The sequence below is a fragment of the Microtus oregoni genome, unplaced genomic scaffold, assembly GCF_018167655.1.
Source record: "Microtus oregoni isolate MIOR12 unplaced genomic scaffold, Mior012 000025F_ref0000491, whole genome shotgun sequence".
In the NCBI taxonomy this organism is placed as follows: Eukaryota; Metazoa; Chordata; class Mammalia; order Rodentia; family Cricetidae; genus Microtus; species Microtus oregoni.
The window spans coordinates 25,489,173-25,513,247 of record NW_024543084.1 but is presented as its reverse complement, the minus strand read 5'-3'; the positions used below and the strand labels follow the sequence as shown (position 1 = coordinate 25,513,247).

At 50.9% G+C, this 24,075-nt stretch overlaps 1 protein-coding gene across 17 annotated transcripts in view; it reads left to right on the top strand.

Moving 5' to 3' along the window:
- Window positions 1–24,075, top strand: part of Myo9b (myosin IXB) — an 88,138-nt gene that overhangs the window by 51,401 nt on the left and 12,662 nt on the right. For 6 of the 17 annotated variants that reach the window (XM_041674140.1, XM_041674137.1, XM_041674139.1 and 3 more), the window contains 16 exons: window positions 495–584; window positions 2,570–2,686; window positions 3,047–3,181; window positions 4,090–4,211; window positions 6,210–6,351; window positions 9,215–9,419; window positions 9,853–9,934; window positions 11,002–11,091; window positions 12,951–13,064; window positions 14,785–14,824; window positions 16,632–16,754; window positions 17,450–17,530; window positions 17,957–18,067; window positions 19,941–20,063; window positions 21,597–21,913; window positions 22,327–23,202. In XM_041674140.1, the coding sequence (XP_041530074.1) occupies window positions 495–584; window positions 2,570–2,686; window positions 3,047–3,181; window positions 4,090–4,211; window positions 6,210–6,351; window positions 9,215–9,419; window positions 9,853–9,934; window positions 11,002–11,091; window positions 12,951–13,064; window positions 14,785–14,824; window positions 16,632–16,754; window positions 17,450–17,530; window positions 17,957–18,067; window positions 19,941–20,063; window positions 21,597–21,913; window positions 22,327–23,202 (2,768 nt within the window). Of the gene's footprint in view, window positions 1–494; window positions 585–2,569; window positions 2,687–3,046; window positions 3,182–4,089; window positions 4,212–6,209; window positions 6,352–9,214; window positions 9,420–9,852; window positions 9,935–11,001; window positions 11,092–11,338; window positions 11,354–12,950; window positions 13,065–14,784; window positions 14,825–16,631; window positions 16,755–17,449; window positions 17,531–17,956; window positions 18,068–19,940; window positions 20,064–21,596; window positions 21,914–22,326; window positions 23,203–24,075 lie in introns of all 17 variants that reach the window. The other 11 variants (XM_041674148.1, XM_041674143.1, XM_041674152.1 and 8 more) reach the window with 6 other exon arrangements.

Below are 24,075 nucleotides of genomic sequence, written 5' to 3'. Positions count from 1 at the left end.
GAGCCCCATAAGTTTGTTTCTTTTTTCCTTTTTCTTTTCTTTCTTTTTTTGTTTTTTCTTTTTTTCTCTTTCTAACGCTGCTGGGGATGGAACGTCAGGGCCTGGAGCTGTCTAGATAAATCTTTAAACTTGTCCTGATGAGCCAGGCTTCTAGCTTACCTTTCTGTTTTATTTTTTTAGATAGTGTCCTAGAACTTAGATCCACCTGCCTCAGCCTCCTGAGGGCAGGGATTAAAAGCATGTGCTACCACACCTGGCCTTGTGGGTTTTTGCTTTCAAGTTTTATATTACATTTTTGTTTTTATTTTATTTACCTGTTTATTTTGAGACAGAGTCTCAAAAATAGGTATGTGCTTATGCAAGAAGGAGGCCAGAAGAGAGCGCTAGGTGTGGGGAAGCCCTTCCCAATCCAGCTTCTGTGGTCTGGCCTCCAGATGCAGAAGGCCCAGCAAGTGCCTCACCTCCCGACCTTTCTTTCCCCACTCTGGAAATAGGTGAAACGGGAGACCCTGGTGGAAGTCCTGACCAAGAGAAAAGCAGTGACAGTCAACGACAAGCTCATCCTGCCTTACAGCCTAAGTGAGGTAGGACCGCAGCCCTGCAGAACCAGACCTCTTCAGAGCTGTGACTCTGCTTCTCATGAGATCGTCTCAAATGTGCAACTACTGCTGAGCCACAAAGTGCAGAGCCCATGTGGAAAATTCCTTCCTCTGCACACACGCTGGAGAACTTGGTGTAGGAGTTGTGTGCAGCATGAAGTTAGCAGTAATGCCTCTCAGAACAGACCAGAAATAACAGTGGCTCACTTACCAGTCTAGTGGGCGTGGTCTCATGGCTCAAAATAGAGATGCTTCCTGTGGCTCACCTTGTCGCTTGAAGGGAGTCTTTCCAAGCTCGTGTCAACTGCCAGCATCTACTCTTTATTTTCTTATTGGCCAGAGACAATTTTACTCCATATCCCAGGCAAGCCTTAAATTTAGAACACCCCAACCTCCTCCAGGATGACGGTGGCATGCCACTGTTCCCTACTGTTCTACCTGTTAGGTAGAATTGTTCTTCTTGAACCAGTCCAGGGCACTGGTTGATGACTGACAGGCAGGTAGCATGTAACACCAGGATCCACTGGATAACCAGATGAGGCCTCACCCAGATGAGGTACAACTATCTCAAGATGTATCAAGGCTGCATCACAAGTGCTCAGAGTTTTTTTTGAGTAATTTCTGGAATTTTCCAACCGTAGGTAGCTCCAGCTATCTGAAAGTATAGATAACTAAGAAGTTGTGCATGGCTCAGAGTCAGAACTGGAACCTAACATTCCCCTCTGTGCTTTCAGATGTTCAGTGGCCATGCAAGTCCAGCATGATTTGGGACAAATCTGGCTCCCACTTGGTTTTGTAAATAAAGTTTTATTAACAAAGCCATGCTCATTCATGCTCACTGCTGCTCTGGCTGCAGGTGCAGCGCTCAGTACTGCTATAGAGCCCCCCCCCCCTCCCAGGCCCCAAAACCTGAAAATATCAAGCCCTTGCCTTGTTCTGGAAAGAGGTGACTGGCCTTTGTGCTTGAGGTGGCCTTTCTGTGACCCTCAGCTCATAGGTCTCTATGTCATCCTCTCAATTTGCTGGTGTACTCTTCCTAGTACAGTTCTCTTAGCTCCTTACATCTCAAGAGCAATGCGACTTACAAGTTGAATTTGGATTGCACCAGGAAAGGACCTGATAACAGGGTGTAGGATGCTCCCAGTGTGAGCCCTGCCCAGGGGAATCAGCTTACATTGCCAGAAGACAGCATGGACAGTTTGAGCCTTTGTGGGCCAAGGCACCCCTGACATGACTTGACATCTCTGCAGTGAGCCCACACCCTGTATGGCTCAGGTATCCCCCCAGAAAGGCTGTGTGAGCAAGTATCCCCAGCAGAGGCAGCATTTTGTGTGGTAACATTGCCGTAACATCCAGGAATTCAGAACCAGAGGGACATACTCAGCAGCTAAGGCGGCTGGCCACATCCATTGAGAGGAGGAAAGAACAGACACTCCTCACAGTAGGTGTGCTGAGAAGTGCTCCCTTGCCTGCTCCATGGCTATTCCACAGTTGTACAGGTGGCATGACTGGTCTCACACACACCTCAGCTGGTTTGCCAAACTGTACACCCATGCCAGGTGCTGGAGCCCTCAGACTCTGAGCCTAAACAACAGGTGTGACCAAGTGACCAGTGTAGGAGCAGGCAGACCTCAACACAGGGAAGGTAAAAACCCTGAGTGAGGGCCAGAGGATGGTTCAGTCAGAAATGCCTATGCACGTGCTGGCCCTAAATTCAGATCTTTGGTATACCTACAAAAACTAACTGTGCTGACACCCATCTGCAACCAACCATTCATGGGGAAAAGGTGGGGTCAGTTGTTTGATATTGTTCTGTCCTTGGCTACATGACAAGTTCAAGGCCAGCCTGGAATACGTAGATTTTGTTGATGAAACTAAGACAAAATTAGATTGGTTCCCTGAATCTCAGTACCATGGCCTGCACCTGGCAAGGTTGACCCACCCCAAGTGAGACACCCCTCTGCCCACAGGCCATAACTGCTCGGGACTCCATGGCCAAGTCTCTGTACAGTGCCCTGTTTGACTGGATTGTGTTGAGGATCAACCACGCCCTCCTCAACAAGAAGGACATGGAAGAGGCCGTTTCTGTGAGTACACAGGCCCTGAACTGGCCAAGCACAGACCCCATCCTTGGGATGAACCATGGAGGCTGGGAACCTGTAGGGTCTCTGCAAACAACAGGCTCGGCAGAGGACCCCCTTACCTTCTACAGAAACTTGGTGTCTTCATGCAGGCACTAGAACAACACAATGTTCCACCCCAACGCTTATTGCAAATGTGGGAGTCGGGTTCCGTCAATAAGTAGTAATGGTCCTGTGTGCAAAAATGATGGTTGCCAAGCTGGTGGCAGCTGTGCCCAGCTGACATCAGGACCACACATCCCTGCTCGTGCAGCAAGCTCAGCTTCCCCGGGAGGCCCTGGCTATAACTACACCTTGTCTCCCCAGTGCTTGTCCATCGGTGTCCTAGACATCTTTGGATTTGAAGACTTTGAACGGAACAGCTTCGAGCAGTTCTGCATCAACTATGCCAACGAGCAGCTGCAGTATTACTTCACCCAGCACATCTTCAAGCTGGAGCAGGTGAGGCCTGTACACCTACTCCCCACCCCAATCCAAGCGCCCTGAAGGCCTAGCAGTGCCCTTCAGTACCAGCGGTGCATGGGGCTCGAGACCACAGGTTCCCCGATCTCCAGTACTCTGTCACTGTTCTCAGTGGCATACTCAGCCCTCCTAGAGTCTTTTCAATCCTTCTGGATGTTAGATGCCACTGCAGCAAGGCAATGGGGGTGCACATTCTGTCATACCAATCTGTGTGTCCCCTAAAGGTGTTCAAAGCATGACCTCTGTGTCTTTTCCTTTTACCATGGCAACCTCTCTGAGGAGGCAGGACCCATAGGTATGGACAGGCAGCCAATACACATTCTGCAGCCGTATCTCAGTTGTCTGGGGTTCCATCCCAGTTACATAACTAAGTGTAGTTAGTCACCTCCTCATCTCCTCACCCCCTCAACCCACACTCCCACAGGCCCTGGAAACCCTGTAAATTTGGTGACCCTCTAGCCCCTGGCCAGTGGAGTTATGCCGTGTTTGCCTTTCCACTGCTGGGTTTTTTAACCTAGGAGAATGGCTCCATTTTCACCCCTGCTCAAGTGTCAGAACTGCCTTGCTGTTTAAGGCTGAGTGATATTCCATCTCATGGCCAGGTTGTGTTGAATTTATCCAGTCATCTGTCACTGTGGCTGCGGTATTTTGTCATGTAAACACACATGTACAAGTCCTCTTGGACTTGTACTTTCGGTTCTCTTGAGTCGCACTGAGGGGAGAATTGCTGGAGCCCCTCATGACTCCCTGAACTGTCCACTGTGATAGGGAGCCGTCTCTTTGTTGTCCCTGGAGCCTGAGGACATCAGCAGGACTAGTTCTGTGAGTGAGCGAGCCCCCTTTCCAAATCCAAGGTGGTGCCCTCCTTAACCTTCCTTACCCTACAGGAGGAGTACCAGGGTGAGGGCATTGCGTGGCACAACATTGACTACACCGACAACGTGGGCTGTATCCACCTCATCAGCAAGAAGCCCACAGGCCTCTTCTACCTGTTGGACGAGGAGAGCAAGTGAGTGTCCCTGCCCTGGCTGTTGAGCCAGTGCCAATGTAGGGGCCCAGTCAGGTTCCTTGGACTGCTCAGTTTCTCACATGCATTTGCCTAGTGTTTCTGCAGCATGTTCTGGAAACAGCAGACGTGTGACTCACCTGTGCTGGCTGAACACATCTTTACAGGAAGGCTCCTGTGTTCCAGGAGCAGGGCTGGGGCTTTGCAGAACCAGCAGTGTGTGTGCTGAGAAGGGTGAAAGGAGACTCAGTCACCCAACTGCCCTTACAGAAATCAGTTAGCTTTGGGTTGGTTTCCATGGCTGTGCTGACCTCTCATGGTCCTGGAGACTACATGCCCCCAAATCAAGAAACCGTCAGAATCTTAGAGTCCAATCCCATGACATTTACCGGAAGAGGCCAGAGAAGCTTTCCCTGTCCACGGTGCTGTGGTGAGGCTGGAGGCTCTATTGGTGCAGCTCCTGCCTAGCACCACAGAACACGCCTGCCATTCTAGGGAGGAGGCAGGAGAATTAGGTCTCCAAGGTCATTCTTGAGAGAAGGGGTAGGGTCCCAGAATTCCCTGCTTCAGATTCTGTGCCTCAGGCCAAATCCCCAGCCTGTGACAGAGCTCACAGTGGAGAAAAGGACCAGGCGAGCTCTGTGACAGGAGCACAGGAGCTGACTCTGTCTTCAGCCGCTGAGGAAAACCAGGCCTACAACCTACTGCTGCCAGCAGTTTCACTGGGTGCCCCACCCTGTGTCACACTCTTTTAAAAAATATATTGTTGTGATTAGGTGTCAGTTGTATTGTTGTCGGGTGGCAGGTGTGTTGTCGGGTGACTGGTATGTTGTTGTTGGGTGGCTGGTGTGTTGTTGTCGGGAGGCGGGTGTGCTGTCGTCAGGTGGCCAGTGTGCACTGTGCATGCAAAAGCCAAAAGACAACTTTGTTGTTTCTGACCTTCAACCATGTGGTTCCTAGGGATGGAACTCCTGCCGTCAGGCTTGGCCACAAGTATCCTCACCTGCTGAACTGTCTTGCTGGCCCTGGTTTTAGCTTCCTGAAACAGCCATGTTAATATTTATCACTGCAAATTTTTTAATTATTTTCTTTTTTGGGGTGCCCAAGGCAATGAGTATCCCACCTCCCAGACCTTCTTCCAAGCCCTGAATTACTGTGTCTCCCCTGCCAGAAAGCCCTCCTTCCTCATCAAGCTGTGGAGCCCCAGAGCCAGGCATCTGGCACACACCTAGCATTGCCTTTGTTTACTGTGAGGCTGGAACCAGCAGGGTGTGCCAAAACCCAGGGAGGCATTTCCCTTCCAAGTGGCAAAAATAGCCAGGTACAAGGAGTCTCTTACTCCTCCATCTCCCCCTTCCCAGCAGAACAGAACCTTGCTTTATCTGTGAGGCCATGCTCACTCTCCTTCATGTGGAGATCAAGGGCCTCAGCTCCAGGGCACACATCCAGGTACACATGGATCTAAAACTAGAGGCCACTCCAGAGTGGGATCTGAGAAGCTAGCAGACCCATGCCTGGAGATTGATAGAGACAAGCAAACCTGATGTACAGTGGAGGGGGCAGCAGAAACAACCTTTTGGGGTATATAAGAATTGTACCCCTGAAACTCTGCTCTGTGTTAATCCTGTGGTCCCACACTTGCCACATGGATGTTCAGTACATGTTGAGAAGCTGACAACTGACAAGCTTCTAGCGGCAGCTAGGTAGCTTGGTCAGTTAAGATGACAGCCTGAAGACTTGAGTTTAATCCCCAGGGTCAGGTCCTCTGGTACACAGAGAAAACCAGCTCTTACAGGCTGTCTGACTTCCACAAATGCATGCTCACACTTATACATCATGACAATAAAGAAATAACTAAAGAGGTGCCAGCACTCATTCTGTCCTCTCCTCATCCATCCTCCATCCACACTACCTGGCATCAGCCCCTCTCAGCAGTTTGGTGTCTTTCCACTCTCCTCTCACTGTGGGTTCTTGGCTGAGTGTGTCCTTCCCTATCTGCAGCTTCCCACATGCTACAAGTCACACCCTGCTGGCCAAGTTCAAGCAGCAGCATGAGGAGAATAAGTACTTCCTGGGCACACCAGTCCTGGAGCCCGCCTTCATCATCCAGCACTTTGCAGGCAAAGTGAAGTATCAGATCAAGGTAGGTGTGGCCCCACGCCCACGCTGCTCTCTTGGACCCATTGCTGTTTTTCAGTGGGGACAGCACATTCTGGGGATGCTTGGACTCACTCACCCCCAAACCTCAATGCCAGTCAAGCCAGGGTATTGTCAATCCTTTCTCATAATGCTCCTAGGACATCCATGGGTTCCAAGGGCTAACTGCCTGTTAAGGTTTATGGAGTGGATAATCCTGGCAGGTCCTACTGCAGATGGAAGCAGCAGATGGGAGACAGACAGATACCCCATGCAAAGAGAACTTGGGTAGATAGAGTTTATTCAGTGGGTAATGGGAGGGCTTAAGGGTAAGGGGAAATGGGAAGAGAGGGAAGAGAAAGGGGGGAAGGAAAGAAGCAGAAGCTGCCTCTTCATAAGAACTGACAAGAGAGAGGAAAGAAGAGAAGAGGCTAAGATCAGCTTGTCTTGGTGGGAAGGGGGAGATTTGGAGTGGGTGGAGCTTTTCTTTTAAAGGAACAGGGTTCCTAGGTGACAGGGCAGGCCAGAATAATTATAACATTCCCGTCTTTTTCTTATAATAAAAAGGCAAAAGGCAAGGAGTTAGGTATGGCAGGTTAAGGGGATGAGGATGTCAAGTTCTCAAGACTGCTTCCTGCTGATTTGTGGGCGTCAGAGTCTTGGGAGACCTGAGAAAGCTGGTTACGTCCTGGGGTAGCTGGTTGCTTCACTCCTGTTCAGGATTTGTGGTGTGGAACTGTCCAGTGCCTCTTGGACCTGGCAAGGTGTTGGCAGAGTAGAGGACAAGGTTAAATTTAGGAAGAAAAAAATTTTTCCTTAGGTCCTGGTAATTGAAGAGGAGGGTATCAGGACCAGGGAATTGAGAGAGGGGTGTATCTGACCTGTTTAATGTGAATCCTTTAGTTTGGCTCCCTGGAAACTCACAAGAATTCTTTGAGTTTGTGAAAACATTAAGTTTTAGATACATGCATTGTATAAACAACAGTATATTTATGCCAAAATGACTGTGACGGATGTTTTTACACAGTGAAAAGTATCTTTAGAAAATGAGCAAGGAGTCTTTGAAATCCCAATTTGCAGTATAGTAGTGGCAGCTCTCCTCCAGTTAGATAGTAGCTTATCAGAATGTTAAGACTGAATGGCAGCATAATGAGAGAGAAATCTGATAACTTGCATTTGTCCTTGGAACTTTATAACTTGCAGGTACACACCTTAATAACTTGCATTTGTATACCTTAAAACACCTTTTTGTTTGAGTTTTGTATCTTAAAACATTTTTTATTTAAGCATGGTAAGAAGTTATCCTGGGGGCTGGTGAAATGGCTCAGAGGTTAAGAGCTCTGGTTGTTCTTCCAGAGGTCCTGAGTTCAATTCCCAGCAGCCACACGGTGGCTCACAACCATCTGTAATGAGATCTGGTGCCTTCTTCTGGCCTGCAGGGATATGTGCAGACAGAACATTGTATAAATAATAATAATAATAATAATAATAATAATAATAATAATAATAATAAAAGAAGTTATCCTGAAATCTGTTTTGTGAGGTTGTCCTTTTTAAACTGGCAAAACCTCTCAGCCATCAAACTGTATCAGAGATCTTTGAGAAGGATAAAGTTTTCCTTGGAGTTATTGATTTAAAAAAATGACAGAGAACTTACTCGATTGATAGAACCACTTCTCAGGATCCTCCATGGTCTTTAGGCCAGGGGCTTAAGGGCTGTATCTGCCTTCTGCTGTTAGCGCAGGGCCTGCCAGGCTTCAGAAGCTCCTGTGTGTTAGGAGTTTGTAAGAAGACCAGCTTACCTTGCCCTGAGCAGCTAGGCAGTCAACCTTGGCACCATCTTTGTTAGGGGCAACTGCCACCATTTTGTTTGAGCTTAAGAGAGGGCCAAGCCGTGGACTTGTAAGGTTCCTCCCCTAAGGTTCCTCCCTCCTGCAGCGGGTTCCCTATATGACCCACTTTAAGCCATCAACTATGCTTTCAAAATTTACTTTTATACTCCACTACGTATGGTGTGTTTGTGTAATGATCCACCTTGGCAGGGCCCACTAAGGCATTTATTACACACAGAGACCCACCTCTGCAGTGCATCTGCTCTCCCCCACCTGCAAGGACCCTACTTACAATTACATCTGTGTGGCCACACCATTCACACATACACACATACATGAAGTAGACAGGAAGTGCTGCCTCCTCAGTGGGGTGAGAACGGGGACCCACTCTCTGGCCTAGATGGTGCAGTGGCAGGATAGGAGTGAGAGAGGCGGGGAATAGCCCACCCCAGACAGGCTTAGCCCAGCAGAGGGAAAAGCAGACAGGGAAGAGTTTAGCATGGCTGGATAGAAACTTTTCCATCTGCCTATTCACTGACAGAAATTAGAAAGCTCCCGTGTTGGGATCTGTCATTAGGCGGCCATTTTAGGTTGTTATTTAAGGAGTACATAGGCCATTTCCCAAAGTTGAGGAAGGGATGAGAGACAAGATCCAATAGCAAATTTATTTTAGGCATCCCTAAAATAATGCAAGGAGCAAGCAGATTGATTCAAATCAGTCCAAGGACTGTCGGCACAGGGATTGGGGACCAGGGCTACTCTGAATGGACTGAGACAAGGGACAACAGTCAGAGATGAGAAACAAGATCCCAGTCTTCAGCCATGGGGAATTAGCAGAGATGAATGTCAGTGAAAGCTGACTTATCTTAGCATTCAGTAGGTGTTGTGCACAGTGATGAAGCAGACAGGAAGTTGAAAAGTGGTCCAGATCCAGGATGCCCACATGCCTCAGTCCGTGTGCCCAAGGGCAGGAGGGAACAGGGAGAGAGCCTGGCTGAGTCATGCACCAATGTTATGATTTCACTCTCACCTTACCAGGACTTCCGGGAGAAGAACATGGACTACATGCGACCTGACATTGTAGCACTGCTGCGGGGCAGTGACAGTTCCTATGTGCGCCAGCTCATCGGCATGGACCCAGTGGCTGTGTTCCGCTGGGCTGTGCTGCGGGCTGCCATCAGGGCCATGGCTGTGCTGCGGGAGGCTGGGCGCTTGCGTGCAGAGAGAGCTGAGAAGGCAGCAGGTAGGAATTGAAGGGATACCCTCCCTGGTGCCAATCCTGAGAGCAAGCAACGTGATTGGCAAACAGTTATAGCCCATTCTAAATCTAGGCATGACTATTTGAGAGGCAGAATCAGAAAATCATGATTTCAGGTCTAGAATTGAGAAAGTTAATAAGTCTATCTTCAGGACTAAAGAGGGTTAAGGTGCAGCTCAACAGTAGAGCCCCTACCTAGAATCCCCAGTGAGGGGCTGGGGGAGTGGCTCGGGTGGAGCCCCTGCCTAGGATTCCCAGTGAGAGGCTGAGACATAGTTTGTGCTTACATAGCATGTACAAGGTCTTGGGTTTAATTCCCATTTCCTCAAAAGAAAAAAAAGCATTGACTGCTTACTCCACAGAAGTAATAGCTTTTGTACCATGGGGGACCAAACAGTGTGCACTCTGTTGTCTCCAGCAGGAATAAATAGTCCTGGCATTCGAAGTCACACGGAAGAGCTACCAAGAGGAGCTAACACCCCTTCGGAAAAACTGTATCGGTAAGCGAGACTTCAGTTTGTTCCCCATTGGCCCTGTGAGGTGTCATTGTTTACACAGCTGTGGAAAATCTACTATATACCAGGGTTCTTGTGGCCCTGAGTAAGCTCTCAGGCAGCTGAATGGACACAAAGACCCATGCTTGGTGCCCTTCTGTCCCCAGAAGGCAGGTCCTGGGACAGCATCTGCTCTGGGCAGGTCAACACAGAGGATGCTTTTCGGTTCCCTTGCCTGGGGGGATGGGAATGGGGCCTTTGCAACTACAGAGTGACAGCCGCTGAGAGAGTCTCCCAATCTGAGGGTGCCATTCTGCTGTAGAATGCTGGGCTCCTGAGCCTGAGGGAGGGTTGGAAAGTACAGGGATGGTTCTTCTCTGGTCCCAGTCTGGACCCCACACCATCTTCTGCTGAGTTTTCCTTTCTGAGTGGGAGAAGTTTGTGAGCCTGGACAGAGACCTAAGCCTTCCCTTTTGGCTCCAAGAAGGTGTAAAAGTGCATGTGAACGGAGCTGCGGGTGTTGGCCTCTGCTTGCAGCTATTGGGAGACTGAGGCAGAAGAATTGCAAGACCAAGGCTAACCTGGGCTACAGAGCAAGACCATGGTGCCCATAAAAGGGTTGGGAGTATGCCTCTGTATTTTGGTACTTGCCTAACACAAATGAGTCTCTGGGTTCACTTCCCTGCACTGACCAAAAAAGTAGGGGCACTTGGAATATGGCAGGTCAGCCATGTTTGACAGCTGTCCAGAAGGAGTTCAAGATCAGGAAGCGGTGTCCCAGCAGTCTTAGAGCCGGGCAGACCCCACAAGGCTGGAAACTGTTGGCATGGGCAGGCATCTGTCAGCCTAGCTATGCCGTAGTAGCCAGCAGAGGAGGGCTGAGACTGAGTCCAGCCTGGGCTGCATTAGACAGCCCTGAACCACATCAGGAGTTAGCTTTACTCGTCTACAGGGGACGAGTAAAGGAAATGTGCCGTTCCCATGGCTGTTTCTTTCCCTGTGTGTGGCCCCTGCCTAGTCGAGCTGTGTCAGGGCTGCATGTCCGCTGGGTTCACTGAGCTTCTCCCTTGCAGCTGTGCAGGGCTAGATTTCTCCTTTGACCGCTCTGAGGAGTTGGATGTTAACGCTTTTGAGGACATCATGTCTTTCTATGAGAGCAGGAAGTAAGTAGCAGCCAGGCCTTCGCACCCAAGACCAGGGAGGCACAGGCCAGGGCCGCCGTCTGGGAGTTCAGAGCAGTGTCCTTCTCCGGGGACACACTGGCACATTTGGCCAGGTCAGGGCACTGAGGGATTGGCAGAAGCCATGGCCGCTACTCGGAGCCCTCTAGACAGGAAGGCCACGTAAAGAAAGTAAAGACCCATTAACCCTGTGTCACCCGTGTTGTTTTGCTCTTGTGCCTCCCTGGAGAGTGAGGGAGCGGAGGTAAGTGTGGCGTCCATTTGGGCACAAGGCATGGTGCATGGATCACAGTACGGGGCTGCACACAGGGGCTTCTTCAGGCCAACCTTCAGAGTCTAAACATGCTTTTAGAACAACTGAGGGCCTGTGAGATGGCCTCCTGTATAAAGGAACCACAGACCTGCCCACGTTGGTGTGCATGCTAGAATCTACATGGTGGAGAGAGCCAACTCCCCCCCTCCCTGTGCACACAGGTGTGTGTGCGCACACACACACAAATACATAAGTAAATACACACACACACCCTCAGACAGACAGACAGATACACAAATACTGAATAACAAGTGAGAGCCAGGACAAGACTCAGTGGCAGAGCAGCTGCCCAGTTTGCATGAGGTCTTGGACACCATCCCAGCAAAAGTGTGGGCTGCAGAAGTGGTTCCATGTTCTCAGAGGACCCAGCTGCCAGCACTCCTAGGCCAGCCCACAACCACCTGCAATTCCAGCACCAAGAAGTCTGACACCCTTTTCTGACCCTTGTGGGCATTGCATACATGTGCCAACTCTACTTGTCTCTACATACATATGGACATAGTTAAAAATAAAATAAATTTTTTAAAAAGTTGACCCTCTTCGGGTCGGTTCCTAACCTTAGTTCTGTCCCTGCAGTGAGGGTCACCTGTGTCCTAAAGGCTGTTGGACATTGTCGCTAGCTGCCATTTGCCAAGTAACAAAAGTACCAAACCCTAGGAATAGTCACATGTCCCCATACATGTCTGGACACAGGTTGGTCCCCTGGGGCTAAAAGGAGGCAGCCGAGAAGTACCAGGCAATGCAGGTCTCTTAAGGGTACCAGGGAGGTTCAAGCCTGGGCCATGCTCTGTAGACCCAACCTATTTTATACAAATTATACAGGCTCATAAATAATAGGATCCCGCCTGGCTGGATAGCTCACAGGGAAGGGTGCCTGCTGCCACTCCCAACGCTCTTGAGTTTGGTCTTCAAGTCCTCACATGGCTGCCTGTAGCTGTCCTCTGACTTCCACGGACTATGACACATCCCCCAAGATGTAAAGAAAACCACTTTAAAAATAGAAGACCCTGGCATTCAAAAGATGAACCTACAGTTGAGAGCATTCACTGCTGGACTAGAGCCCAGATCCCAGCACCCACATGGGCTACTTACAAATGCTTGATTCCTTCTGTCACACCCAGTACCCCCTCTGGCCTCCAGAGTACCTTACACACAGAGAGACACACATGCACATACATATATACACACACATGAATAAAATACTTAAAAAAAAAAAAACAAGGGAAGCTGGGCAAACAGATGTTGATTCTGTGAGTTCAAGGTCAGCCTGGTTTATGTATCAAGATCCAGGCTAGCCAAGGTCCTGTTATAAGTCCATGGCCCCCTGAGCTCAGGGACAGTGGCCATATCTGGCTCAGTCCCCTCGTTCTGGAAGGACACAGTGGTCATTCCTTGCGCACCCCTTCCTCAGATGCATGTTTTGTCTCCTGTGGCCTGGGGACACCCTGGTGGGCATTGGGGACCCCAGGTGGCGGGCCATGCTCTAACTATTCTTCTTTCTGTCACCGGGTCCCCTTCTGGCCCTTAGCGATTTGCATAACCAAATCATCAAGAGCCTCAAAGGACTGCCATGGCAGGGCGAGGACCCGCGGAGGCTTCTCCAGTCCCTCAGTCGGCTCAAGAAGCCCCGCACCTTCTTCCTGTGAGTCCCCCCAGCTCCTCCAAGTGCAGCAGCCACTCTGCCACCCCCACCTGTCACCAGCACAGCTGGCCAGCTCATCCTTCATACGATCAGCCACTAACACTCTCCCTACCCCCACCACTGCCTCACAGTCCAGCTCTCAGCCAGCCATTGCTGACCAGCCTTAATGTCTTTGGCAGCTCCTGTGAGGAGTCCCGCTCTGACTCTGACCCTTTCTGCCCTGGCAGAGCACAAGCTTCCCTGCCTGGCCTTTGCCTGCTGTTATGAAGCCCATGCAAGCAAGGAGCATGTGAAGCAAGGGACCAGGTTATAAACCTGGGTTCCAACCCACCCCTGCCTACATTCCACTAAGTTCCCTTGGGGTTCAGCATTCCTCTGTAAAACGGGGTGATAATTCTTAAACCCCTTTGTGCTGACTGGTTGTGCCCATGAGGAGCCTGACTTTTTGGTTCTTCTTCCCAATTCCACCCCAGAGCCAGGGGCTCACCATGTCACCCAAGCTGGCCTGCAACCTCTAGGTTCAAGGATCTTCCTCCAAGTGGAGAGATTCTCAGCACTTCAGAATTCTTGCTGCTTTTGCAGTGGACCAGAGTTCAGTTCCTTACACCCATCTTGGGTAACTCACCTGGACCTCCAGCTTGAGGATCCCCTCATCTAGCCTCCATGGGTACTGCACTTGTGTGCACACATGCTTAAAAAGAAATCTTCAAAGAATCCTCCTGCCTCAGCTCTGGGAACAGCTGGGGCTCCAGGCATGTGCCACTATATCCAAAGGCGATTTTTGCATAAGTTTCTCTGTTACTTTCTTTTAACCCAAATTAATTGAGATGCAGCTGAGGACTGGATGTGGCCCAGGGATGAGGCTGGGTGAGCATTGCCAGCTCTGAGGCATGAGAGCACACAGCAGCTCCTGGCCATGTGCACAGTGATTAGGGTTCTTGTGTGCACTAGTTTTTTCACGTGACACCCAGGCACCGTGGCACTTGCCCAACACTCAGCATAAAAGAAGCGGAGGCAGGAGGATTATGAGTTTGAGGCTAACCTGTCTCCATTGGGGGAAAAAAAAAGGATGATATTGCATGCTATTATCCTAGCACTGGGATGGTGGAGGCAGAGGACTAGGAATTCAGAGTTACCCTCAGCTACATAGCAAGTACAGGCCAGCCTGGGCTACATGAGACCACTGTGTGACCACTGGGATTGATTGCCAGTCCCTGAACCATGGATTAGGCCTTCAAGTTTTCGTTCTACCATCAGCATCCCGGAGCTGGGGTGTGGCTCAGAGGAGGGACATCTCAGTATGAAGGCTCTGGGTTCTGTACCCAGCTTGGAGAACCAATAATAAATGCCCTTAGGAGGATCGAGTGAAGAATCACCCTGCCATTGTTCTTTGCAGGGCAAGTCTGCCCCACCAGTGGAGAGTTGACATAGCAGAGTAGGTCAGTCACTTAGTGTATCAGGGCCCTCAGTGCTGTGTGCACTTTGTCACTGCTGCATAGAGATCCTGAAACCTCCAGCACAGTCTGCACATGGAGCTGTAACAGGTCTGCAGTGCGGAAGGCAGGAGCTCTCGGGTGTCTGGGGGGAATCGGTGGCAACCTTGCTGCACTTGTCCTCTCTCTGTCTCTCTGGATCTAACCCGCAAGGCGTGGCTTGCTGAACTAACACAATCCCCAGCCCTATGTCCCTCACATTCACACCGTTTTTAATATTTTGACAGGAAGAGTAAAGGTATCAAACAAAAGCAGATCATTCCAAAGGTAAACCCGCACGGGCAGACGGCGACATCATACACGGCTTGAGAACACCTTTCTCAAGTTGTTCTGAGACAGGGAGGTGGGAGAGAGACACTGAACTTTTGGGACCTCTTTCATTCCTCCTGCTCACTCCTCCAGCTGACACTAATACAAAGCTGTATCACCTGAGAGTGCTGCTCAGGGTGGAGCCCCTGCCTGGGATCATCCAGTGAGGGGCTGGGGGGTGTGGCTCAGAGGTAGAGCCCTGTCTAGGACCCCCAAGTGAGGGGTTGGGGGTGTGGCTTAGGGTGGAGCCCCTTCCTAGAATCCCCAGTGAAGAGCTGGGATGCAAACCCCTGCTGAGCCTTTATCAGCCTCTGGGTTCCCAGCACAGAAATCAGATTCTTCTCCCCGTGGTGACCTGGCTTTCAGTTGTCTTGGGGTTTCGTCAGAGTAGGACCTGCAATGGTTTACCCAGGAGGAGTTGAGGTCACTCTCAGGAAAGAAAGCCATATTCTGTCTTAAATCTGCCCCTCTAGTGATCCAACTGGACCCCTGAAGGGTCCTCCTCACCCCAGAGCTGGTACCCCCAGCATGAGTCAGGTACTGCCTGTGAGACCCCTCTGCAGGACAGGGCAGGCCAGAGCCCTGCAAACTCTCCCCTCGGTGTTTACAGGACCCCTGGTTACCAATGGAGTGCAGGCAACCCTCTGTCTTCAGAGCCCAGGCTCATTCTGCCACAGGCTTTGAGCCTTCTTTGGGGACTTAGAGCCTGACCAGTGACCGCACTGTGCCTGCCACTGTGCAGTGCTGAGTGTAAGGCACACACTTGTCCACACCCTGGACTACAGTCGTGAAGAGAAAGCAGGCGGCGTGAGGGTTTTGTTGTTTTGTTTTTTTAATAGTAGTTCTTGTCAAACTGTGCAGAGCAGTAGCTGCTGGGATTCTGGATTGTTGCTAAGCATTCTGAGACATATCCATGCATACAGTGAGGTGTCAGAATGATGCTGTCTCACAACGGAGTATATTCCGTTTTCACCTTAGACTCACAGCTAGAAAGTAATCTGACACAGCAGCACTAGTTGAGTGTGCGTGTTTGTGTTAAACTGTCAGTGCCCAGGACTCACATGATGGAAAGAGGGAACTGACTGCTGCAAGTTGTTCTCTGACCTCCACACGTGCACAGAAAATACATTTTTAAAAAAAAAATAACTTGTTTTGTTTTGTTAAGTATAAGATTGGCTATGTATAGTGACACATGCCTGTCATTCCTCTAGGGAAGTGTGAGGCAGGGGAACTGAGTTGCAGGCAAGGCTACAGAGCAGAATTCTGTCCCCATAAATGAAAAGTCCAGTCCAGGTGTAGTGGTGTGTGCCAGTTCTCAGAGCAGTTGGGAGGTTGGAGGCAGGGATAAGGAATTCAAGGCCAGCCTGGGCTACATGAGCGTTTTAAAGGGAAAAAGTATCACCACAGACTTGAAAGCATGTTGGTTTCAGTGTGGTGTGCTGGACCAGTGCATTCAGTCACAGGCGAGGAATCCGCTTGTCCTGGGAGCCATATGGCTTCTGATATTCACAGACCTCTGTCTAAACAGGCTCCTAGCCCTACCCACAGCCAGAGGAAACATGGTCCTCCTGTCTTTCACCAGTTCATGCTGGCATTTGAGATCTAATGGCTTTGAATTCATGAAACTCCTGGCATAGGCAGGAAGGACTTGAGTCCTGGCCCCTGTCTTGAGGGTGAGGGATGGGGGAGAGGGTGTGCTCACCCAGGGAGCCAATGCCGCCTTTAGGCTGTGGCAAGCAGGCCCGACCTTATGTGTCTGTCATAGAACCTACTGGACTCCAAGTCCCTAAGGCTTATTATTGGCATGACGCTGCACGACCGCACCACCAAGTCGCTGCTGCACCTTCACAAGAAGAAGAAGCCACCCAGCATCAGTGCACAGTTCCAGGTGGGGCAGCCTCTGTCTCAACGCCTCGTAATATGCTCATAGGTGTCTGGTGTTACTCGCATGCCCTAGGTACAAAATTACCCCTGTTTGAAACCCACTGAGATTCAAAGGAGAGCGTTAGTTAGCAAGTCAGTCACCGTGGCTGTTGAGCCATGTTCTGAGGTCATAATGCTTTCCCACTGGCTTCCAGGAAGTGGAGAGATATTACTTTGTTATTTATTGGTCCAGGATCTCGTGTCCTCCAAGTTGTCCTCAGGTAGTCAACAGGTGTGTGCTAAATTATTTTTATTGTGGTGCTGGAATGGAGCCTGGGACATCTCCACAGGTCTGTAAGGCTGAGGATGTAGCTTAGGTACGGTAAGTGCTTGCCTGGCATGTGCAAGGACAGAGTTCGGCCCCAGCCCTGCAGAAACAGAAAAGGAAAGGAAAGGGAGATGGCCTTTTCCATGCTCCCCTCCAAGGTGACTCATCTGCTCCACCTCTGCAAAAACAGCAGCCATGTGGCTCCAAAAGAGTCTTGGATCAACCATAGGAATCCTCACAGCTGAGGCAGCAAGCAGAGCCTTTGGATGGCTCCCTTGCATATATGACCCCCAGCAGCCCAGACGTGTCCCTCATATAGCAGTGCAGTGCTCTCCTCTCCGCTGAGCTCTGCACCTGGCCAGCAGCTCTGTTTGCATTCCCTCTTCCTGCAGACATCTCTTAACAAGCTGTTGGAGGCGCTGGGCAAGGCCGAGCCCTTCTTCATCCGCTGCATTCGCTCCAATGCCGAGAAGGTGAGTGGGGATCTCAGAATATTGGGGGGCAGGCCTTGACCACCAATGTGGAGACTAAAATAGCCACAAGCAGGAACTGGAGCTGGCACTCAATGGGTAGAGCACTTGTCCAGCAAGAAGTCCCAGAGTCTCATGGCACCATGTTAGCCAGGTGGGTACATGCCTGCCATCTCATCACTAAGGATGTGGAGGCTGGAGAATTAAATAGAGTATGCGGTACCCTGGGCTACATGAGGCCCTGCCTCAGAAAAGAAAAGAAAAGAAAAGAAAAAAGAAGAAAGGTTGGGGCAGAAAAAAATTAACCTTTAGGAGTAGTCAGCTTCTGAGCTGGGGCACAGGGTGAAGTGGCGGGGAGGACGGGGCACGGACAACATGACAGTACACATTACGTCCCACAGAGCCCCTGAGCAATTCATGCTTTTGCAGAAGGAACTCTGCTTCGATGACGAGCTGGTCCTGCAGCAGCTGCGCTACACGGGCATGCTGGAGACTGTGCGCATCCGGCGCTCCGGCTACAGTGCCAAGTACACTTTCCAGGTAGGCCACCCACACCCGCTCCCTCTGCCCTGCAGGGGTGGCCACCGCAGCAGACCTGGAAATACCTGTGAACTGAATGAACTGGAAGTCTCATTCGGGTCCTAGACTGAGCATCTTCTAGCCTGGTGTTTTGATGTGTCTTGAGTGTATTTGTTCACACTTATTTTGTATTTTGTATATGACATAAACTCATCATGGCATATTTATGGAGATCAAAGGACTTGAGCAGGAGTCGGCTCTCTCCTCCCACTGTGTGGGTCTTTGATCTTGAACTCAGGTTGTCAGCCGTGGCTACCAGCTCCTTACCTACTGAACTGTTCCACCTCACCGGCCCCAGTGACAGCAATTGTAACACTGTTGTGAGTGCTCCACGGTGCCCAGGAACAGGCTGGACCCTTCCTCTGCCTCCATTTAGTTAAAACACAAGGGGGGCTGGAGAGATGGCTCAGTGGTTAAGAGCATCGCCTGCTCTTCCAAAGGTCCTGAGTTCAATTCCCAGCAACCACATGGTGGCTCACAACCATCTGTAATGAGGTCTGGTGCCCTCTTCTGGCCTGGAGACATACACACAAACAGAATATTGTATACATAATAAATAAATATTTCTAAAAAAAAAAAAAAAAAAACACAAGGATAGGACATCCCGAATCTTTCCTCTCAGCTTTCAAAAAAGGCAGGAGGCTTGCTGTGACTTCCAGGCCAGCCTGGGGTGCAGAAAGAGACTATCAAAACAGAACAACTATGTCTTTTACATAGTGGCTGAGGGTGTGTTCAGTGGATGAGTGCCCCAGGTTCTAGCCACGGACATCCCTGCAGTGTGCCAGGGCAGTGCCACTTCCACCACTAAGATCCCCTTCTCAGTGGCTGGGAGATGCCTTAGTGGGCAAGTGCTAAAGTACAGAGACCCCAGCCCTGATAAGACCCTGGCCTGCCTGCAAGTCCAGCCTCAGAAAGTCAAGACAGGGTCCCAGAGTAAGCTAATTATTGAGACTCTCCGGATCCGTGAGCTCTGGTTTGGCTGAGTGACCCTGCCTCAAAGAATAAGGTGGAAACGCCAAGGAGGATGACTCCCTACAACAGTCTCCAGCCTCTACTCGCACTTGGTTGCACATTTTGCATATTTTACATGCAAAAATATGATACACAATGGAAATGGAAAAAAGCAATAATAAAATACCCTGTCCTGTGTCACCATTGGCATGAGACCAACTTGAGCTCTGTCATAGTTAGTCACTTTTCTGTTGCTGTGATAAACCAAGCCAGCATGTAAAAAGGAGTGTTGAATTGGGCTTAGGGCCAGAGGGTTCTTAGTCTGTGCTGGTAAAGTGAACACGTGTCATCAGGAGTGGCAGAGAGCACACTGAGAGGCCTCAGAGGCCACCCACATAGCATACTTCTTCCAATAAAGCCTTGCCTCCTAATCCTTCCCAAACAGTTCCTTCAACTGGGTCCAAGTATTCAATCATATTTGTCCCCACTGTCACACCAAGTCCTCCGTAGTCACTCATGCATAACTTCAGGGAATAATAAGCACAGGAAACAACTTTGAGAGCTGGAGGAATGACTCAGCAGGAGGAGCAGAGATTGGGATCCATACACCCACACACAGAGGCTCTTGATCGTTGGTGACACCGCTCCAGGGGGTCTGAAGCTCTCTGCTGCCCTCCGTGAGCACTGCACATACACAGAAAGAAAACCAAGTTTGAGCTTCAGGAAATAAGTTTGGAAATAAGTGAGGTCCAGCTGTGTCCAACTCACATGGCACAGGCCCCAGGACTTGTAGCGCCAGCACCAAGAGAGGGAACCTGGCCCTACTCATGAAGTAACTGCAGCCGCCAACTGTGCTTACACTGTCCTTCCCTACCTGTGCCAGGACTTCACGGAGCAGTTCCAGGTGCTCCTGCCCAAGGATGTTCAGCCCTGCAGGGAGGCCATTGCTGCCCTGCTGGGGAAGCTACAGGTGGATGGCCGGAACTACCAGATTGGGAAGACAAAGGTGAGTACTGCCACACTTGCAACTGCCATCCCACACCCACTCCACCCACGTGTGACCTCACACTTCTCTCAGTACCCCACACTGCTCTGAAGGGTCTGGGCTCTGCAGCAAAGTGCTCTCTGTCACGAGGACCGAGTACCTGAGGCTAGGTGCTTAGCACAGAGGTCTCTGATACTCCCTGTTCTGGGAGCTGGAGAGCCAGGCAGCAGGGAGGACAGGACCCAGGCCAGCTCTTCCAGACCAACACAGTCTATGTAGAGGGCCAGCAAGTCCTGTGAGAAGCACATTTATTCTCTTCGACGGGCACCCGGTGGAGACGACACCTCTTTCCACTGGGACCCACGTCCTGAAGGTCCCTCACCTCAGGGTTACAACACTGACTGAAGCTTCCAAACAAAATGTTAAGAGATGAGGCTCATCCAGACCATAGGTCGGCATGAGGCTGCTTCCCTTTCTTGTGGTGTCTTCCCTTCCAAACACCATCTTGAGTCTCAGAGTGAGCTGGTGGCTGCCGTTGGCATCACTCAGCTGTTCTTGCTGCACAGTTGCACTCAGGCCCTGACAGTCCAGTTCCAGTTCCAGATGGGTTACCTGGGGACCCAGCAGTTCCATACTAGGGTAGTGCCCACGAGAGTTGAAACCAGATGTTCCCAGAAACACACCATGTTTAGACTAGTCACAGCCCTCAGTGTGCACAGTCCGAGTGCCCATCAGACTGGGTGAGCAGACAGTGGCCTGTCCACAAAAAGGAACAGAACTCTGACATACTATGTCCTGAACTAGGAGACAAGTTGAGTGATAGAAACCATACATACAAGGCTGTTTGCTGTGTGATCCCATTGACATGAAATGTCAGAACTGGCACGTGCCTGTCATTCTAGTGTTTGGATGATTGAGACAAAATTGTGAGCTCCTCTCCAGCCTGGGTTCCAATAGTAGGACCTTGTCCCAAAAAAAAAAAAAAAAAGAAGAAGAAGAAAAGAAAAGAAAGAAAGGGTAGTGAGATGGCTCAGCTCAGTTGGGAGATGGTACAGTTCATACTCACTTGCCGTGCAAGGATGAGGACCTGAGTTGGATTCTCAGCCCCCACTGAGAACTGGCTGGGTGGACCATTACCGCAATCCCACGATGGTGGGGCGGAGCCAGGAGCCAGGTCAGTGAGAAACCTTCAGGTTCAATGAGAAACCCTGTCTCAAAACATAAGGTGTGGAAGTAGCCTGGTGTTGGCCTGTGTCCTGTGTGCACACAGTGATGAGTGCTCTGCTACATGAATTCTGCTTCAACACACTACAGTCCCTAACCTGCTAGTGAGGACACCTAAGTAGTAAGGAAGATCAGGGGTGCAAGGCCAGCCTCTGCTACATGGTAAGTTTATGGCCAACCTGGGCTACACAAGAGCTTGTTTAGCAAAAACAGCATAGTCTCAGGTCACTAAAGTCACAGCTGTCACTCCAGACTTGGTTGATTGCATTGCCCCTGCTACACAAACTCTGCAGGGCTCTGCAGGTGACACACCTCTACCCCTGCCCACAGGTCTTCCTGAAGGAAACAGAGCGACAGGCCCTGCAGGAGAGGTTGCATGGCGAGGTCCTGCGTAGGATCCTGCTGCTGCAAAGCTGGTTCCGTATGGTGCTGGAACGCAGGCACTTCCTGCAGATGAAGCATGCTGCCCTGGCCATCCAGGCCTGCTGGCGCTCATATCGTGTACGCCATGCGCTGGAGAGGACACAGGCAGCTGTGTACCTGCAGGCTGCTTGGAGGGGCTACCTGCAGCGTCGGGCCTACCACCGACAGAGGAATAACATCATCCGCCTACAGAGCCTCTGTCGTGGCCACCTGCAGCGCAGGAGGTAAGTGGAATAGGAATTCCTACCCAGGAGTACTCCCTGAAGAAATGCCCAAGATCACTAGCACCCAGCCTCGGGGTAGAACTGGGGACCTCAGGCAGGGTGCAGGGAGATGGGGAAGGTCTGACTACAAACAAGCCATTGCAGGCTCAAGAGGGAGAATTCTGGCTGCTTCTTCCACGTGCCATCCAGGACAGGTGATTCAGGCATGGTGGAGGGGCTGCTTGCACCAACTCAAAATACCTCTCTTCCGCTATTCCCATCCCGAGCATCCAGTCCTGCTGGTTGGGAAACCACACTCAGTGGACGTTGGCTGGGTCTCTGCAGGTGGGGCCTAGTGGACCTCAGCCTTCTGTGCTCCCGAAGTCACCCAGATGTCCACTTCAGACACAGTGTCACACTTTCCTTCCCACTAGCTTCCACCAGATGATGTCAGAGAAGCAGAAGGCAGAGGAACAAGCCAGGGAAGCTGCAGCAAAGACATCAGAGGTTGAGCTGGGCCCTGCAACCACAACCGAACAGCTATCTGAGCAGCCTATTGTGGAGCAGACTGGGGACCTTGAGAGTCTGGGTGTACAGACTGAAACCTGGATGAATGACAGGTCCCCAGCTGGCACGTCCTCACCTAAGAAGGAGGCACCCAGCCTGGAAAAGGGCACCCCAATGCAAAAAACGGAGCCAGCAGAAAATCACGAGAAAGTCCCCAGCAGCCGGGAGAAGAGAGAGTCACGGCGGCAACGAGGATTGGAGCATGTTGAGCTACAGAACAAACACATCCAGTCCTGCAAGGAGGAGAGCAGCACCCTAAGAGAACCTTCCAGGAGGGCCAGTCTGGAAACAGGGGAGAACTTCCCTGAGGACACAAAGGGATACAGGGAAGATGGACTGCCCTCGGGGGCGTGGACTGAGGCCACAGCCCACTCTTCTTCAAAGCAGGTGCAGGTTGTGGAAGCCCCACCTGGGAGTCCTAGTCTCAGTCCCATACAGCGGCCCACTAGCCTGGCCCTAGACAATAGGGTCATCCCAGTGGTCCCCATCACCACTCCCGAATCCCCCAAGGATAAGGCCAAGGGTGGGGACAGTCTCAAGGCTCAGGACAAGCCAGAGAGTCCCAGTGGCTCTACCCAGATCCAACGGTACCAACACCCAGACACAGAACGGCTGGCCACCGCTGTGGAGATATGGCGAGGCAAGAAGCTGATAGCGGCTGGTGGTACCAGTACCATGCTGAGCCAATCCCTGGACCTGAGTGAGAAGCACCGGGCTGTAGGGGCAGCCCTGACTCCTACAGAGTAAGTCTGCCCACTATGCAGGCCTGGGGGTACTGGGTGGGCAGCACCAGCTCAGAGCCCAATGCCTTAAACACGTGTGGCCATGCTTGAGAGGCAGGGGTCAGTAGAATGAAAGGCGAGGGATAGGAGCAGACCAGCATTCAGGCAAGAGTAAGGTTTGACAAGGAGCTCACTGAGCATGTGTCAGGTCCTGGCCATTCCAAGCACTGCAAAGATAATGAACATTGGCCAGGCAGTCTGTAACAGGACTGGCTGTAGAAGCCAGGCCCGTGTGGGTCTTCCTTTACTCCATGTTCCCTGGGTCTCAGTTTCCCTTTCTGTGACAAGAAAAGGAGAAGAGGTACCTCAGGGACCCCATTTCTAGCCTCTGGGACCCATGCTGGACTGAAGAAAGGGAGTGTGGAGTTGGAGACAGGCCACCTATGCAGGACTTCTTGGCTGTGGTACTGCTGGATTGAGGCCCAGAGTTAATTGGGGACACCGTGTATCAGAATACTGAATGTTATCACTGGCCCCTCCCATCACGTGCCAGTAGCCTGGCAGATCATTGGTAGGTGGGTGGAGGGAAGATGGGTAGATGAGTTTGACAGGTGAGTAGGTAAACATGATGAATCAAACAGAAGAATGGATTAGTGTGTAGGTGGGTGTTGGAAGGATGGTTGAATGGAAAAAGAGATTGACTGGTAAATGGAGTATGAGATGGCTGGGTCCTTAGGTGATGGATGGAACCAGGGATAGATGGAGGGATGCCGGATAGCTGTCCTCTCTGTCTGCTCTGTGAATGTTTACTGGGATGGGCAAGGAAACCCCACCCAAGTGAAAGCCACTGCACTGGGACCCTCTGCATGGTGCCTTTCAGTAACAGTGCTGTGT